This window comes from Ammospiza caudacuta, chromosome 4 (genome assembly GCF_027887145.1).
Source record: "Ammospiza caudacuta isolate bAmmCau1 chromosome 4, bAmmCau1.pri, whole genome shotgun sequence".
NCBI lineage: Eukaryota > Metazoa > Chordata > Aves > Passeriformes > Passerellidae > Ammospiza > Ammospiza caudacuta.
The window spans coordinates 52,007,949-52,024,637 of NC_080596.1; the positions used below are offsets into that span (position 1 = coordinate 52,007,949).

General features: G+C 39.8%; 1 protein-coding gene across 2 annotated transcripts in view; it reads left to right on the forward strand.

Moving 5' to 3' along the window:
• The window catches only part of TEC (tec protein tyrosine kinase), a 44,098-nt gene that overhangs the window by 25,398 nt on the left and 2,011 nt on the right, over positions 1-16,689 (forward strand). For both annotated transcript variants that reach the window (XM_058803170.1, XM_058803169.1), the window contains exons 2-15: positions 4,158-4,259; positions 5,238-5,319; positions 6,851-6,979; positions 8,344-8,384; positions 8,846-9,027; positions 9,968-10,033; positions 11,710-11,764; positions 11,928-12,007; positions 12,542-12,675; positions 13,468-13,542; positions 14,247-14,418; positions 14,581-14,797; positions 15,324-15,388; positions 16,351-16,469. In XM_058803170.1, the coding sequence (XP_058659153.1) occupies positions 6,874-6,979; positions 8,344-8,384; positions 8,846-9,027; positions 9,968-10,033; positions 11,710-11,764; positions 11,928-12,007; positions 12,542-12,675; positions 13,468-13,542; positions 14,247-14,418; positions 14,581-14,797; positions 15,324-15,388; positions 16,351-16,469 (1,312 nt within the window). In that variant the 5' untranslated portion in view covers positions 4,158-4,259; positions 5,238-5,319; positions 6,851-6,873. The remainder of the gene's footprint in view (positions 1-4,157; positions 4,260-5,237; positions 5,320-6,850; positions 6,980-8,343; positions 8,385-8,845; positions 9,028-9,967; positions 10,034-11,709; positions 11,765-11,927; positions 12,008-12,541; positions 12,676-13,467; positions 13,543-14,246; positions 14,419-14,580; positions 14,798-15,323; positions 15,389-16,350; positions 16,470-16,689) is intronic.

A 16,689-nucleotide genomic window follows, 5' to 3' on the forward strand; every position in this document is an offset into this window, starting at 1 on the left:
ATTCTATCAGAGCAGCTGTAGGCAGTGTTGGCTTAGCCAGGCTTTTTGTGGTTTTGCAAAGTTGAAGAGACACTCCATAAAAGGAGATAAAAGTGGTGCTGTGATGTGTTGCACTTGTGAGAACCCAAGATCCATGGTCACATGCTGATGACCTCAGGATTTCCTATATGGGGGTAGGCATGGAAGAAAGAAATAATAAGTACTTCAAGGAAAGAGAGAAAGAGAGAGCATGGGGGAGACAAAAATCTAGATATTTCTTGCAGGCTGGGCTGACTTATGCATGTTTTCATTGAGGCTTTTTTTTCCAAATCTAACATCCTTTGTATTGTTTAACACCCCCACATACACACATACTTCTGCAGGGGTAAACAGTGCAATATGTTCATCAGCAAAGAGGAAATACGCTGAAGAATTATTTTCATCTGATAGTGAGAATATGGGCTTCTGTAGCTGTAAAGCTTCTGCATTTAACAGAGGAGGAATTCCAAGTGTACAGAGGATCAGCTGTTTGATTGTACACTTATCTAACACTTGGGTATTTCTTGTCTTACTGTATTCTAAGATTATTTTTTTAAAGCATTGTGTAATCCTGTATTTGTTCCGTATCTGACAACATAGGTCTAGTGTTATGACTTCTTCATATTACTGTTTAATATGCTAAAATAAAGAGGAATAGCTTATTCTTTTGAGATTGTATGGAAACAAGACTTGGTCATACCCATTGTGAGTAAGGAGCAGGACTTCTAAAACTGTAAATCAATATTTTGAAACGTAGGTAAATATGAAATGTGTACAGCATTTTGAAAAGCTTTGTATAATTGTTTCTGTATAGTCACTTCCCTTTTGTTTTTTACAGAAAGAAGATACATTAAAAAAGAAAACCCACACCAAAACCCCGACCTTTAGTGTCACTTTGAAGTACATATTTTACCTATTTTAGGTTTTCTTTATTAGGATTTAGTATTTTTATTCCTTTATTACCGTTCTAACCATATTTGCTTCTATAGGCCTCCCTCTAGAGGCATATATTTATCTTTAGTAAAGGAGCAGACCAGGTTTGATAGATCCCTGTGTTTCACTGACCTGTGATTCTTCCAAATCCTCTCTGAATACTTGTATCCCATTCAGAGAGCATGCATGAATGTTCTGGTAAAATACTGCTACTGCTACAATAAATCTATCTTTTTTCTACTCTATTAGCCGTCTTCCACCTAAAAGAATCTCTCAAAATGTCCCTCTGCTTCCTACCCTTCAACATTGCATGATTAGCCATTGCACTAATTTTGTCTCTCTGTAGCTTTTGTTGCTGGAAAGAGTGGTTATGGTTGGATTTCTCAGGGCTGGCTCATTCCCACATCTCTACTTCCCAGCTGCTTCAGGGCTTGAGCTCTGCTTTGATTCTGCATTTCTGCACTTCATGTCTGCTGTACAGCTGGGTGTAGAGCCCATAGAACCCATTTGCCTGGAGAATAAATGCAACGCAGTTATGGTACGCAAGATGTCCTATTATTATAAAAGGAAATCATTTAGGTAGGGAGGAGAGAGAATTGCAGTGGTCTTTTTAGCATTTTTCTTGAGTCATTCTTTCCTTCTTCTGTGCACCATAGCTTATGTAATGAGTAATGGTCAGCTAAAACAGAGCTGCACACTTGGCATTAATAACTGTTGATGTGATCTGAAAATGTCTTGAGCAGTAGGTTTTTTTAATTTCACATATGCAAGGGGGTTTTTAAATCTATAAAATATAAATATAAATATTTTCTAAATATACATGCAAGAACAGAAGAATCTTTCCTGACATTAGGTTTAATAAGGTGGATTGCCTTGTAAGGTGGGTCAGCTTTGTGTTAGCTTAATTTAGCATCATGTGATGAAGCAAACTGAGCCACCCAAAATCAAGAAAGCATACAAAGGTAGGAATTAGAAAATACAATTACTAGAATGATGTGCTGTACAGCAGGGGGTTTCCTTTATGTTTTCCCCCCAAATGTTAGATGGTTATCTAGTTGGGTTCTAGACCTTTGTCCTCCTGTCAGTGTCCTCTGAGTGAGCTCCCTGAATGCAAGAATTGACATGAAAATCTCTGAGCCCAGAAGGAGGGTGATTCAAGATAGAATAATAGTGTGTTCCTCTGAGGGATTTCTGTGATTCTGGACAAAACCCCCCTCCAATGTGTATTGTCTATCTGTCCTGCAACCTCAGTTAACCAGTGGGTGGGATCCAAGCAGTATGAGCACCCCTCTGGACACAGAACAGGGTAGATAACTTACAGGAGTGGTGTTTCTTCTTCTTTGCCTGTTGTTGTGGAAGAAAGGATCTGGGGAGGTGTCTTCAGCACAGTTATGTGGGTATTGAATTCTGGGGTTCATGAAGAAGCTGATCTTGTTTGGACCCTCCTGTTGTGCCTTGGCTAACCTGGCATCCCTGAAACTGCCAGGCAGCCACACAGTGACAAGGAGAGGGAGGGACAGTACTGCCTGCTCTGCCAAGTGGTGTATCTTTCAGTAACAACTTTTGGCTTTTGCATAACTTTAGGGAGTCAATGTTCAAGTAAGGGGATACCATAGAATATACTGAGTTTGGAGGTGAGCAACATAAAATAAAAAACTTAAAATGATTTTTTGGTAAAAAATCCAAGGTTACATACTTAGGACAAAATTATTTTTCAGCGTTACTTGATAAATCTTTGTAGTACAACTCATGGTAATGTTTATGATTTACTTTTTTTCTTTATGGTTGGTTAAAATACCTAATTCCCCCATACATTCCCTTTAAAATCCACCTCTTTTGCATGTGTTGGTTTTTCTGGTAACAAATAGGAGTTGCAGCTTTATCTGAACTTATTCCTTGTCATTCTTCCTGATGCTGACCATGATGTACATGAATTCTTTATTCATGTTCTCTCTGCACTAATCTATGTAAGACTCAGAGTGCTAAATGCATTTTAAGTGCTGATGAAGCTTCATGGTAATTAACTGTGGTGTTTCTAGGGTGATGGAATCATAACTGCTGTGTTTGAAGTTGTTCTTTGCTTCTGTTGGCAAGACTGTGTTTTCAGTTGCTTGTGATTGTACCAGACTTCTGCTATTTGGGCTAAAATTTCCATCCCCAAGAGAGGAGCTGAGTAAGGATTAGCATATCTCAAAGAATTCAGTAATTGCTAATTATTTCCACATTGTGTGAACAGTGTCAGTCTTTCATAAGATGTACTCTGGACTGGATGTTCTGGATGTGCTTGGCAAATCAATTTTTTTGATGTGTATTAATTCAGTACCAGCCATGAGCTGCTACTGCTATTTTTTTGTTCTGGATTCCAGTAGAAACTTCCTCTCCTATTAGAGATTGGTTGTCCCAAAAGTGAGAGGTGGCACTGTACAGTCTTTCTGTGGATTTCAGTGTGGACTAAAGCCCAGTACACCTTCCTCTCATTATCAGCTCTTCTTCCAAGGGGCTGCCTCTCCAGAGTGTTGAGCTACACTGTCATTCCATGCACTGTGTAGCACCTGCTGAGCACCTTTGCCTTCTTTAAAATGCTCATAATTATCAGTGAAGGTGACTAAATCTCAGATTTAGTCTGTGCTTTTGACTTTGCTTTTCTGGGCTTCTGCTAGCCTTGTTCAAAGAAGTTCCTTCAATACAGACCCCACTTTGGTCCAGGGTTACACCTGTATCTTCTGCCTTCTGTTTCATCAGGGACTTATGTTGCCTGTGTAGCATCCAATTTCTCTGGAACCTTAGTGGAACACTACAGAAGCCTCAAAATGGGGGGAGCACTTCAGCAACAGAACAAGGAAGCAGATCAGATGAGATTATACCAGTTTTATTCATAAACTCACCAAGGGGGAAGCACTTATTTTTTCTCAAGTTATTTTTTGTAAAGAAGAGTATATTAAGCTTACAATCACATCTGATTGGAAACTTTCTATATAAAGAATTGGTACTTTTCACTAAGCAAATTTAATGTACTCAGTGCATTTTCACAAGTGCAGATCTTTATATTTTCAGTTTTCAGACAACTTCTCCAGTTAAAGTCACATAAAGTGAAATCACTTTTATAAGTGGGAAAGAAATCAAGATGCCTCTGCTGAAAAAAAAAGATCATTAGATAAATTTGTTATCTTTTAACAAATGTTTTCTTTCTTTCTTTTCTCTTATAGAAAAAGTACAGAAAAGGATCTGTGGATATTTCAAGGATTAAATGTGTAGAAGTTGTAAAAAATGATGGTATTATTCCATGTCAAAATAAATATCCTTTTCAGGTATGTTTTCTAAATATAAAATACATAAATTAAAGTGCTCTTTTCAACAACACCAAGTCATTTGGACATAACCAATTTAATCTAAAATTACTGTCAATTCCAAATAATGAGCCCATTCTCTGTCTCTTTTGGGCTGGTGGGAGGTAATTCAGGATCAGTGGTTAAAACACATCCCCTGCAAGCTCTGCTGCCCTTGCAGTCCCTTTCCTTGGGAGTTGGGCCACAGACACTTGGTAGTTTTCTATTCCTCACCCTCAGCTTGAATTTTGACTGGAAACTGCCTTGCCCTGTTCTTCTGCTGGAACGAGTGAGCTGACATTAAATTTAATCTAATTGCCATGAAATTATATAGGAATAAGAAAATCAAAATATAACCCTTTTTTTTCTCCTGTTTCACTGTGAATTGAATGGAAATGAAAACAGAAAACAAAGTGCTTAGAGGGGAAAAAGAAAAATGTGGGGGTTGGATGCTTACTATTCCCTCCTTACTGTAGAGGGAATGGTTGGAGTGAGGAGGAATTCCACAGCTGGAGAGGGGCAGCAGTGACTCTGATCCATTTTTGCCACAGCAATACTCTTTTTCTACCAATACAAGCAGTGGAGATATACAAAACAGTCACTCCAGAGCAATACTGAATCAGATGGGAGAATGTCTGATTGCAAAGCAGCTTTCATTCATTAAACAGAAGTGCTTTTAGAAAAAGCACAGTGAAGAATGAACAAAGCAAAGCGTGAAGCAAGCATTTTAAGGAATGCTGACAAGATAATATACCATTATAAAATTCTTCCTAATTCTCCTGAAAACATCGTATCAGAATAATTACACCTTAATAATCTTTCCCGGTTTCTGCATTTTGTGCCTGAATACACTAATTTTGCTAGATGTAACAGTTATTTGTCTTACTCTGTTTCTTTAGGAAGAAATGAATTAACATTATGAGGTGAATGTATTTTGATTATATCTTTTCTCCCCTCCAGGTTGTATATGATGCTAATACACTTTATATTTTTGCACCGAGTGCACAAAGCCGGGATCAGTGGGTGAGGAACCTGAAAGAAGGTAATGGGAGCTGCTTGTACTTAAACCCTAACAAAGGCAGATAGCTTTGCTTGAGCTGTCTGCATGGGTTGGACTTAACTTGGTGCTGTGTTTTGGATTTGTGGCCAAAACAGTGTTAAAAACCTACCAGTGTTGTGGTTGCTGTTGAGCAGTGCTTGCACAGCATGGAGAATTTGCCTTTTTCTTCCTCATTTGCCCCCATCCACTGGGGGTGGACAAGAGGCTGGGAGATGACACAGCCAGGACAACAGGCTTGGTCTCACCAAAGGGATATTCCAAATAAAGTTGAGCTCAGCAATAAAAACTGGAGTAGAGGAAGTCAGGGGTTAGGGTTTTTCCTTCCCTATTGGCTGCTGCACAGGGGCTGGCTGGGCACTGGTCTGCTTGTGGGAGATGGTGAGTCATTTACTTTACATTACTTCTGGGCTCTTTCTTTCTCTCTTTTGGTTGTTAAACTGTTTTTATCTCAAGCTGAAAGTTTTTATCTCTTGTCCTTTCTATTCCTTCCCCCATCCCATTGGGTTGTGAGAGTGGGGGAGTGCCTGCATGGGTGCTTAGCTGCTGGCTACATCAGCCCACCACAAATTACAAAAATGAAATGGTAGAGTTTCTGCTGCTCATATATACCAATTTTAATTTTTATTGGGCCAGCTCATTGCTTGCATACACAGGGGATGGCAACAGGTACTGAGAGCCTCAAATGCTCAGACTGATCTAGTTTGATTTTGTGAAGTCCAGCTGCAATCAGAATTTGACTCTGCTTTTGCACAATGAGTTAAAAAGTTTATCCAAGCTAGTTGATAGCATCACTGGAAAGTTTTGTTTGGATGTAGCTAGACAACATTGTGGGCCTTAAGCTGATGTAAAATGATAGGAGGTATCTCTGCTGAGATGTGATTAGATAGTTGCTTTCACAGTGAGTAAAGGTGTTTTTTTAATTTGCCTCTTAATGCCCTCTCTCACCATCAGGTGCTCACATTAATTACAGGTGGTCTGTAAAGTAATAAGAAATTATTTCTGGGCTGGGGTCAGGGGGCAAGGAGCGACCTCTGAAACTCAGCAAGCCCCTAGCGTGGGGTAAGGAGCCTTCCAGGCCAAAATGATGAATTGTGCCACGGAATAGAGATAAATATCAGCTCCCTTTCCCTCCAGAACAGTGTTTGTAGATGAATTTGAGTCACTTGCAACAGCAGTAAAGGAGGAGGCAGAGCTCCCAAAGCCTACACAGCTGCCTTGACTGATCCCAGTGGCGCAGGGTCTCCTTTCACTGATGCACCAGACCCCTGCTAGGATGGCTGGTGTAGGGGGGCAGTATGGCATACCCTTCTGGAATTAAGTTACTACCTTAAACATATCCTCTGTGATTGTTTTATCACCTCCATGTAAACTTGCAAGAAGAGATGCCATGCTAAAGTAAGGGCAAGCAAAGATTATGCCTCATGTTAAAGATATTGTAATATGTATTAAAAATTACCCTCTTGCAGACTTCTTTTATTTTATCTTTCATTATATGCTCTTTTTCTTCTTGTAGAAATAAAGAACAACAGCAATATAATGGTAAAATATCATCCTAAATTCTGGACAGAGGGAATTTATCAGTGCTGTAGGCAGACAGAAAAATTAGCACCTGGCTGTGAAAAATATAGTCTTTTTGAAAACAGTAAGTACATACATTTTCTTATGAAGTTCTTCTGGTGTATTTTTCTGTATTTTTATATGATCCTATTGTCACACCTGAATGCCCTGGCTATTAGGCAAATTTGTAGAGCAGAGTCAATCGCTGGTACTGTGCCTAAAGTAAGACAAAAATAATTACCAAGCATTCTGTAAAAAATAGAAAAGCTAGCAAAATATCCTTGGAAAGAAAAAAAGTTTAGATAAATCTGAAAGGAATTATTGAAGTTGCTGAATTTCATTTTGTCTTTTTCTCCCATTTGAAACTTATTTGACCAAGGGTTTACCTTAGACTGAGGATAAAACCTTATGGTAAAAAGATTCAGCTGCAAATCTTGCCAGCTCTTCAGTTATTTATTGAAACCTCTGCATAGCCATATGAAGGAATAATAACTGCATTGCATTCAGTGTTCCTACACCAAGCTAAAAATGATACAACAAGATTTAATATGTTTACAGACACTGGATATCCTCAGAGGTTTGTAAATGCCCCTGTGCTGAACCTGGATGAGCTGTGACTTTTTCCACGTTCCAGACTGCAGGTTCAGCAGTGGATGCTGCACTGTGCATTGCTGTGGCACTGCAATATTGTCCAACAAAGGAGCTAGTAATTATTCAGTCCTTGATTTAAGGAAAATTCTCTTGTAGGGAAAGAAATTGAGCCATTGCTTATCTCCCAGTTAAATCTGTGGCACCCAATGATTTCTTATGTCTGCACAGGCAGTCAGGGGGACCTGGGCATTTAGTAGCATTAGAAGACTTGCAGTACAAACAGGGGCTCATGGCTGATCTGATTCAGCAAAGTGAAAAGCATGACTATAGCTCAACGTTTTCAATGCATGAAGAAAACATTGCAGGGGGAAAAAAAAATTGGATCTGAGACATGGAATCAGAAAATACCTACAACTGTTATGCATTATTTAGCAAGGCAGGGGTCAAGAGCTTATGTATTTTAAAAGGGCAGATGTTAATACTAACAGACCTTTAGATCATCATGCTGACAAGAACACAGCTTCATTTTCTCATGCCTTTTACATCTCTATCCCTTTTTTATTTCTCACAAATTTTTGCATCTGAGGGCTGGTTCAGAGCTCTCTGTGGCATGCTCTGGTGTGCCATAGATGTTGCCAAATCTGTGGTCGATGTAACCTGCTGGCTGATTTGGGATGTCTTTGCAAGAATATTTAATCACTTTTCCTATAGCTTAATTGGAGTTGTCTTTGCTTTCTGAATTTCTAAGCCATACTGAAGGCTTGTTCAAGCCTAATCTGAAATTTAAACCTTTTATTTAATTTTGAGATTTTTAGCTAAATGAATAGGCATAAATCCTCTCCTGTGCTTTGTTTCTAGATGTAATGAGATTGTCTTCTTCAATGCCAGAAAAAAGTGCGGTAGGTAGAATATTTAAAATATTGAACAGCTAATTACTGCTTTTTGAAACAGTGCTTACATTTCTCAAAATACTTGCTGCATCCTGGAGCAAAGGTCTATTTCTGGATGCATCAATTGGCATCATACTCTATCTCAGGGTGAAGGTAATCCCACTGAAATTTAGCTGCATCTGTTAGCTGTGTCTGTACTGCTGGTGGAAGATGTGGGCAAAAAGCAAATGCCAGCCAGCTTTGTTCTGTACTGGCAGCTGCAGGGCTGCAGCACAAACCAGCCCCATGGATGGCACCTGCATGGTTTGCCTCCCCAGCCCCAGCTGCCCCCCAGGCCTAGCCCAGCTTTTGCCTCCAGGATGCACAGGTGGGATGGTGAGGGTGAATGGGGCAGGAAGGTGGAGCAGCGTGGGATGATAATGATAATTTATAATGGTAATGATAATTTAATAATGTTGTGCTGTTTTCAGAGAAGGCCTCCCCCACCTGTTCCTCCAGTTGAAGAAAATGGGAATGAAGAGGAGGAGATAGTGGTAGCAATGTATGACTTTGAACCTACAGAACACCATGATTTAAGATTAGAGAAAGGTGAAGAATACACAGTGATTGAGAAGAATGACATTCATTGGTGGAAGGCGAGAGACAAATATGGGTAAAAATGAGTTCCTTATTTTTTGTTATAAAGTTCAAAAGTCTGTTTTCATATTGTAGAAGTTCATATTGACTATGTATCAAGAAATAACTGTGTTGGACTCTACATTAGGCCCAGATTCTGAAATCTCATCCATGCATTCTCATGCAGAAACCAATTTTTAAAAGGGCAGTACTCGATAGATAGATTGTGGGACCCAAGTGCAAAGACAGTTCCAGAACTGGAAGCCTTTCCAATTATGTTTACTTTCCAACTTTATAGTTCCACAATTAAAGCACCAGCCACCCTTTAAAACCTCCCTAGACTGGTAAAGTATTCCCACTTCGCTGGGGAACATCTCATTAGGGAGCAATATGGGTTAACATTTAGCTCAGCAGGCTCTAACTTCCAGACTTGAATAATCATCATTTTACTTAATAGCTGGATCATTAGAAACAATCTTTGAATAAGTTGAGAGAGAATTGCAGTGAGATGCTGTAATGACTACAACTTCATATTCCCTGTATTAGAATTTTCCCTGCGGTTTCAAAGATGAAAGTTCTCATATTTCAATATTTATCAGGTTCCTGTTGCCATATGTTATGGGTAATTGTGAGTTATCAGGCTGTGCCAGGCTCCACATATATTTCCCCTGACTGACTGGGCTTCTGAGTGCAGAAGAGTGACAGAGCAGCAGGGAGTTTCTCACTTTCCTTCATCCCTTCTGCTGTTTTCTTGGACACTTTTGCTGCCCATGACACTTTTCTAGGGGTGCTGAAAGTTAATGTGGGAATGCTGATGCAGAAAATTAGTTTTTGAATAATCAGTAGTAGGGTGGGTGGGTCATTAATTAATAAATTACATTGAGAGACCTCTGATAATTAGCAGAATGAAACAACCGTCTTCTAGGCATGCAATTTTACATGTTTTCACTCAGATCATATATTCTACATTTTTTTAGAAAACAAGGATATATTCCAAGCAACTATGTAACAGGAAAGAAGTCCAACAACCTTGATCAATATGAGTAAGTTGGAATTCCATAAAATGAAACCTATGCTTCAAGAATGACAATGTATTTTTAACATTTTGAAAGCAACTGCTCAGCTAGAGGTTAAACTTAAGCAACTGAAATAGGCACATAATTCTTCAGATTCTCCTCATTGGTTTTGTTAGGATTTATAATGTAAAATCAAGTCAGCAAGACAGCCATCAGCCTGTGGTATTTAGGCTGTCATGGTTAAAGCAAAATTCCCCTCTTAATTCTCTGGTAGACAAAGGGAAACTTTGAAGTAAATTTACCCATTTAAAGTGTGGTAAATGTTGTTTTAATAGTAAAGTGACGTGTCTGTCCAAAGTTTGTAGCAGTAAACACTAGAGGAGAAAACAGTGAAAGTCACTCTAAATAAACATAAAAGATTGGATATTTTGGAAGCTCTAGTTTTCAAGAAAATATGTTCAATGTATTTCAGTGTAACTTAACAGCTATAAATGTCTAGCTTCTTTTTTTTTTTAATACTTTTTCCAGTTGATGTTTAATTAGGGAGTACTTATTTAAGAACATCAGGGTAAAATTTAACATGATAGTCTCCAAACCTGTTCTTGATGCTCAAACATCATTGTAGGATAAACTGTTATGTCTGAGAATTTAGGACATACTTCATGACTTTTAGATAAAATGGAGCTGTCAGAAAATAATAAATAAAGCCAATGTTCAAAGCTATGTTAGTAGCTCCAAATCTTTACTCTTGGCTGTATATGGCTCCTACTTGCCATGTTTTGACAGAAGACAGAATTTCATCTGGGATTTTCTCCTTAGCTTGACTAGAGGGAATTCTTTGTTGCTTTCTCATCTTAAAAGCTCTTGCTAAGAGCTCTGCTCAGCTGTGGGCTGGCCTGCAGGGCTGGCAGAAAGGGAAGGAAGGAACTGCCTTATCTGGTCCAGCCACTTTGTGCTTTTACCACCTTGGGGCCAAAATTCTGAGTCTCTGTGCAGCCCAGGGAGCATTACTCCAGGTCATGTACCAACTGCAAGAAACCACTGTCTCCTGAGCAGGCACAATCTGATTAAAGGCTGCTGTGCCACTTCCCTGCTTGGTTAGTGAAATAACAGCGCAGCTCAAAACAACTGCACCCCTCCATTTGCCAACTGCCTGGTTTTCCTTTTTTTGTTGTTCTCTGTGACTGGCTGACATGCTGGTGCTTCTGTAGCTGCTTTAACCTGCCTATGCAGCTCAGAGATGTGCAGCCATGGCACTTAATTCAGAGTTTCAGCCTCCCCTGTGCTAGGTGGGTCCTCCCTGAGAGCCCAGAGGTGTGGGGTGCTGAATGGCAGAGTGGCAGCAGCTCCATGGGTGGTTTGACTGGTGTGCAGGCAGCTGCTTCCCAGGGCTGCCAGCCTTCCCCTTGGGCTGCTCTTCACAGCAACTGCTGCCATCAGCCTGGGTGTGTTGGACAAGTGTTGTTTCCAAAAACTTACATCAGTTCCCTGGGCTTTTATGGGATGGATTTATTTCAGGGCTTTTTTATGGGACAACTACACAGTGTGGTAGAGACTTATTTTTGCATGTTATCAAAGGTTCAATTCTTGATCTTCATTTATCATAAAATTATTTAATCTCCAGCTTCATAACACTTTGCTTACAGCATTTTAGGCAAATAATGCACCTTGAGGAAGTTTTATTTAATGATGTTGTGTTGCAGGTGGTACAGCCGAAACCTGAACAGAAGCAAGGCAGAGCAGCTCCTCAGAAACGAGGTGAGCACATCAGCCTGGTGGTATCAACTGTGAAATTCACTTTAAATAGCTTCTTTAGTTAAAACAGAAGCTTATTTTGGCAAGTGCATATCCTGGAACCAAGTGAAAAAATCATGTTGCTTAAAACCAGTTGCTCAGAACTGTCAATGTGCTTGTGTTTTAGGATAAAGAAGGTGGTTTTGTGGTGAGAGACTCCAGTCAGCCTGGCCTGTATACTGTTTCCCTTTACACAAAATTTGGAGGGTGAGTTTCTGTGTTTTCTCTGCACACCTTGTCTCATCTGAATCTGTTTGTATCCGTATCCAAATTCATTGGCTGGGGGAAAGCCAGAACAAGGCTCAATAAAGAAATGGGCTGCTGATGAAAAAGAGGGGTGACTAAAATGAACTTCTCAACTCCATGGTTAACTCCCATTTGGTTTAATCCAACATACACCTTAACCCCAACCCACAGCAGGAGGATTTGCTCTCCCACCCCATTTGGTCTCTTCTCTCCTGCCAGCCTGCATTTGTGTCTGCATGTGTGAACTGGACTGGGGAGTTCACTGGGCTGAAAATTAACCTTTTCTGGGTTAATCTTCAACTTGGTTTGAGCACTGAGATGAAGGCGAGTAGCCAGTTCTTTGGATATTTGATATTCAAGCCATTTCCAGAGCATGAGGTGCTCTGCAGCTGTGCTGGCCCTTTCAGTTTACTTTTCCTTGTCAATGTGCTCCTCTTAAAAAATTCACCACAAATTGCATATTATTACTAATTGCTATTGTTGTTTTTTTTCCAGGGAAGGTTCATCAGGAATAAGACACTACCATATAAAAGAAACCGTGACATCACCAAAACAGTACTACCTCGCAGAAAAACATCTCTTTAACTCCATTCCAGAAATAATTGAATATCACAGCCATAATGCAGCAGGTAGATTGATTGGATTCTTTCTATCACTTAAGGTTGATTTGAAAAGGAGATTGAGACATTTTATTGTTTGAATGAAATTTTGGGGGGGTTTGTGAATCCTTCCTTTTCAGGGAAGCCATGAAACACTGTAGTTTCACATTATTTCAATAATGACAGTAATTTGAAAGGTTTTGTGCATGTGTGTTTGTATATATATGTGTGTACATACGATGTATAAAACGTTCCTTCCCTAGAGTAACAGAAGAATAGTTGTATCAAGTCAGGAAAAATTTTCTCCTTAGCTCCACATAGTGCTTCTATCAGCTGCCTGTAACCCGCAGTAGATGAATAGGGATGGTACTTCCCCAGAACACTCTCCAGGCCCTACCTTTTTACCTGCTGCTCACTGCCACTTGAAATAATCTAACCTTCCCATACAGCAAACGGTTGAGGAGAACAATAATGTGTTGTTCAGAAAATCCCTACTCCAGATCCATAGCTGATGGCTGATGCTGATCTCTGCCCTCTCTCTGTATGATGGAATGGGGAGAGGATAGGAATTGAGTTCAAGGCACAGATACTAATACTTCTTTTTTCCAAGTCTTGTCTGTGCATTAATTTCACTCACTCAAGAGTTATAATTTCCAGATCTTTGCATCAAACTCAGACAGCTCAGCATTTCCTCATGCCCCCTTTTAATTTATTATAACTGATTTTTCTACATATTCTTAATTGTAGTCTGCAGTGAACACAAGGCTGCCTGGTGCTGTTTCAGAAGTAAACTGTGTCTCTTGAATTGTCATTGAACCTCAGGTCTCGTTACCAGGCTGCGCTACCCAGTGACCCCAAAGAGGACGACAGCACCCACAACGGCAGGATTCAGCTATGGTGATTGCCTGTTATCTTCGTCTACACTTATTCTGATGATTTTATCTATGCTGAGATGCTACAGTACTTTCTAAAAGTTTTGAAAAGATCTGATTCTGTGCTGTGATTGGCTATATGAACTTACACTGGTCCAAGCTGTACTTTCAAGACCCTTGCACAGAGTATCAGCATGCAGAGGCACCATCTGCCACTGGTGCTCCAGGGGAATTTGGTCTTTTCCTCCCTGCTTTCTGCCATGGATATCTTGAGCTTTGCCTTGTTAGAGAGCTGTGCCTTTGGTTCCTTCGTTAGTCTCCAGACTTCTGACTCAAACTTGACCCTTTGATCTTTGTTGAGGGGTTACCGTTTTAAAATATAAATTTAGAATAGCCATTTTTAAAGTGTGGTGATGTGAGCAACTTCTTTACATTGGCACAACTTTGTGGTGGCATTTTGTTGCAATCAAATCTGATAGTATCAGTATGTACTTACTGGCCTCAGAAAAGTTTGAATTTTGACTTCTTTGTTAGTCAGGAGCTGCTTAAAGGTCACGTCCACCTAAAAGTTTGTTTTGTGAAGTACAGAAGTGTTGAGTTTTCAAGTTAATTCTCAGACATTTTCTACCTAAATTACTTAATTTGCTACTAGTCCATTTTCTCTTTCCTCTTCCTTATCCTCTACCAGCTCAGTAGGTTCCTTAGCTGTTTGTTAACTTTTTTTTACAGAGAAGTGGGAGATCAACCCCTCAGAGCTGACCTTCATGAGGGAGCTGGGGAGCGGCCTGTTCGGCGTGGTGCGCCTCGGGAAGTGGAGGGCGCAGTACAAGGTGGCCATCAAGGCAATTCGGGAAGGTGCCATGTATGAGGAGGACTTCATTGAAGAAGCTAAAGTAATGATGTGAGTTGTGTGCTTGGCACTTTGATTTCCAGTCCTAGGCCTCTGATGCTGTATACTGATTATAAATAAACTCTGGGGGAGGGGGTATTTCTGCAGTTTTGTGTGCTGGAGGACTAGCACTGCGTGGAGGAAGTAATAATGACATGATCTCAATCTTTTCAGGAAGCTAACTCATCCTAAACTAGTTCAGCTGTACGGTGTGTGCACACAGCAGAGGCCCATCTACATCGTGACAGAGTTCATGGAGCATGGCTGCCTTCTCAATTACCTGAGACAAAAACGGGGAGTTTTGAGTAAAGACACTCTGCTTACTATGTGCCAGGATGTGTGTGAAGGAATGGAGTACCTGGAGAGAAACAGCTTTATCCACAGAGACCTGGTAACATCCCATTAGGCAATACAATCCTCTTTGAAATTTTTATTTGTGAATGTATTTATTCCTTTTTGAAATGGTCTGTTTGTTTACAACTGCTTCTGTTTTGCAGAAAATTGAGTGGATGAAGTTGGCTCTTTATGGTCTAGTCAAGACTCTAAAACTGCTCTATACAAAAAATCATGAGAGATTTTTCTCTCCTAAGAAAATGGAATAAAATCTCTCTGAAATATTTATAAATAGTAGCAATTTGTGCTGATATAACAGCCTATCTCCTTTCTATATTGGTGCCATTTTCACCACACATTAATCCCTTGAGATGATAATTTTTTCCTGGTTATCTTTTACACAGTAGTGTAGTTGTGAAAATGGTGCTATCAAGAGGAGATGCACATGTACTTTTTGTAATGAGAATACACCACTGAACGTGGTAAACTTGCTAAGCACTGAATACAAAGACATGATTAGATTGCTGTAATTTGTCTGCAAGAGACTCCAAGTTTTCATCCAGCTCTAACCATTCCCATTGCAGGCTGCCAGGAACTGCTTGGTGAGTGACTCAGGAGTGGTCAAAGTCTCGGATTTTGGAATGACAAGGTATGTGTGAGTGTGCAAATGCATTTATGGAGATTTGGGAAAATTCACCTAAGCCTTGTACTTGGCCCAAAGGCAACACAGACCAAGCAAAATTGCATACAAAGATGATCTTTTTTGGCCTCTTCTTTTTGGTTTTTTGGGGTTTGTTTTGCTTTTTTCTTTTCTGATATCTTTAATACTTGCTGGTTCTGTGTTGATTTCCTTACTCATCTTAAAAAAGACAGAGTTTGTGTTTCAGAGAGCAGAGCTGCTGCAGAGATAATAGTTAAACTGTGTTTTGTTAAATAAATGTTAGAAAGAGGCTGTTCAGTGAGTTTGGGTTTCTCTTGGGATCGATGTTTCAGAGTTGTGCTGGCTGAAGGGCTGGGAGATGCTGAGATCTGGAGGGGGGGTTAATTTCCTGCCCTTGTTAGCACCTGCGTGGGTGATGTGTTGGTGAGGCAGTGGTGGGAGCAGCTCTTCCAAGAAAGGTGTTAAAGCACCGTGGTTTGACTTTTGCCACATCTCTGTGCTGCGAAGTTTCTATGTCCCCTGACAACTGAACTCAGACTGGCTGGTAAAAAACAGAACATGAAATTTCTGCTTTTCCTTCATTTTCTCTCATAATAGAGACATTTAACTAGCAGGTGGCCTAGACCTGTGTTGTATAGCTAATACATCACAAGAAAGGACTCTGGGGTAATATGAAAAATGAACAGTTGTGGCTGAAGCAGTAGTACTGCCCCAGGGAAGCTATTTTTATCTTGTGATGCTAACGTCCATGGCCATTAGGTGGCAATATGAACTTCTAGTACTCCAATCCAAAGCTAAATTAAAATTTGCAGGTTTGGAGACTGACAGAAGGATATCAGAAGGATATCATGTCTCTCTCTTTTTTTCTTTTTTTCTTTTTTTCTTTTTTTTTTTCTTTTTTCTTTTTTTTTTTTTTTTTTTTTTTTTGTGTGTGTGTGTGTGGTTTTTAGGTATGTCCTTGATGACCAATACACAAGTTCTTCAGGGGCTAAATTTCCTGTGAAATGGTGTCCCCCAGAAGTCTTTAATTACAGCCGATTCAGCAGCAAATCAGATGTCTGGTCATTTGGTAAGATATTCATCATGGAAAGAAAGTGTATTTTTTATATTTTATCAGTAGCAGTTAAGCTCTGGTAATTGGGAAGGATTCAGACATCTGAGAATAAGCTCAGAGAAATCATTTGCCATGGTTTTATTTGTGATAAAGTTCCAGTTCTGTTATTCATTAAAACCCATGCTACTAGAATAACAGATTTTCAGTGATGACACATGTGAAAAGCGTCTAGAAT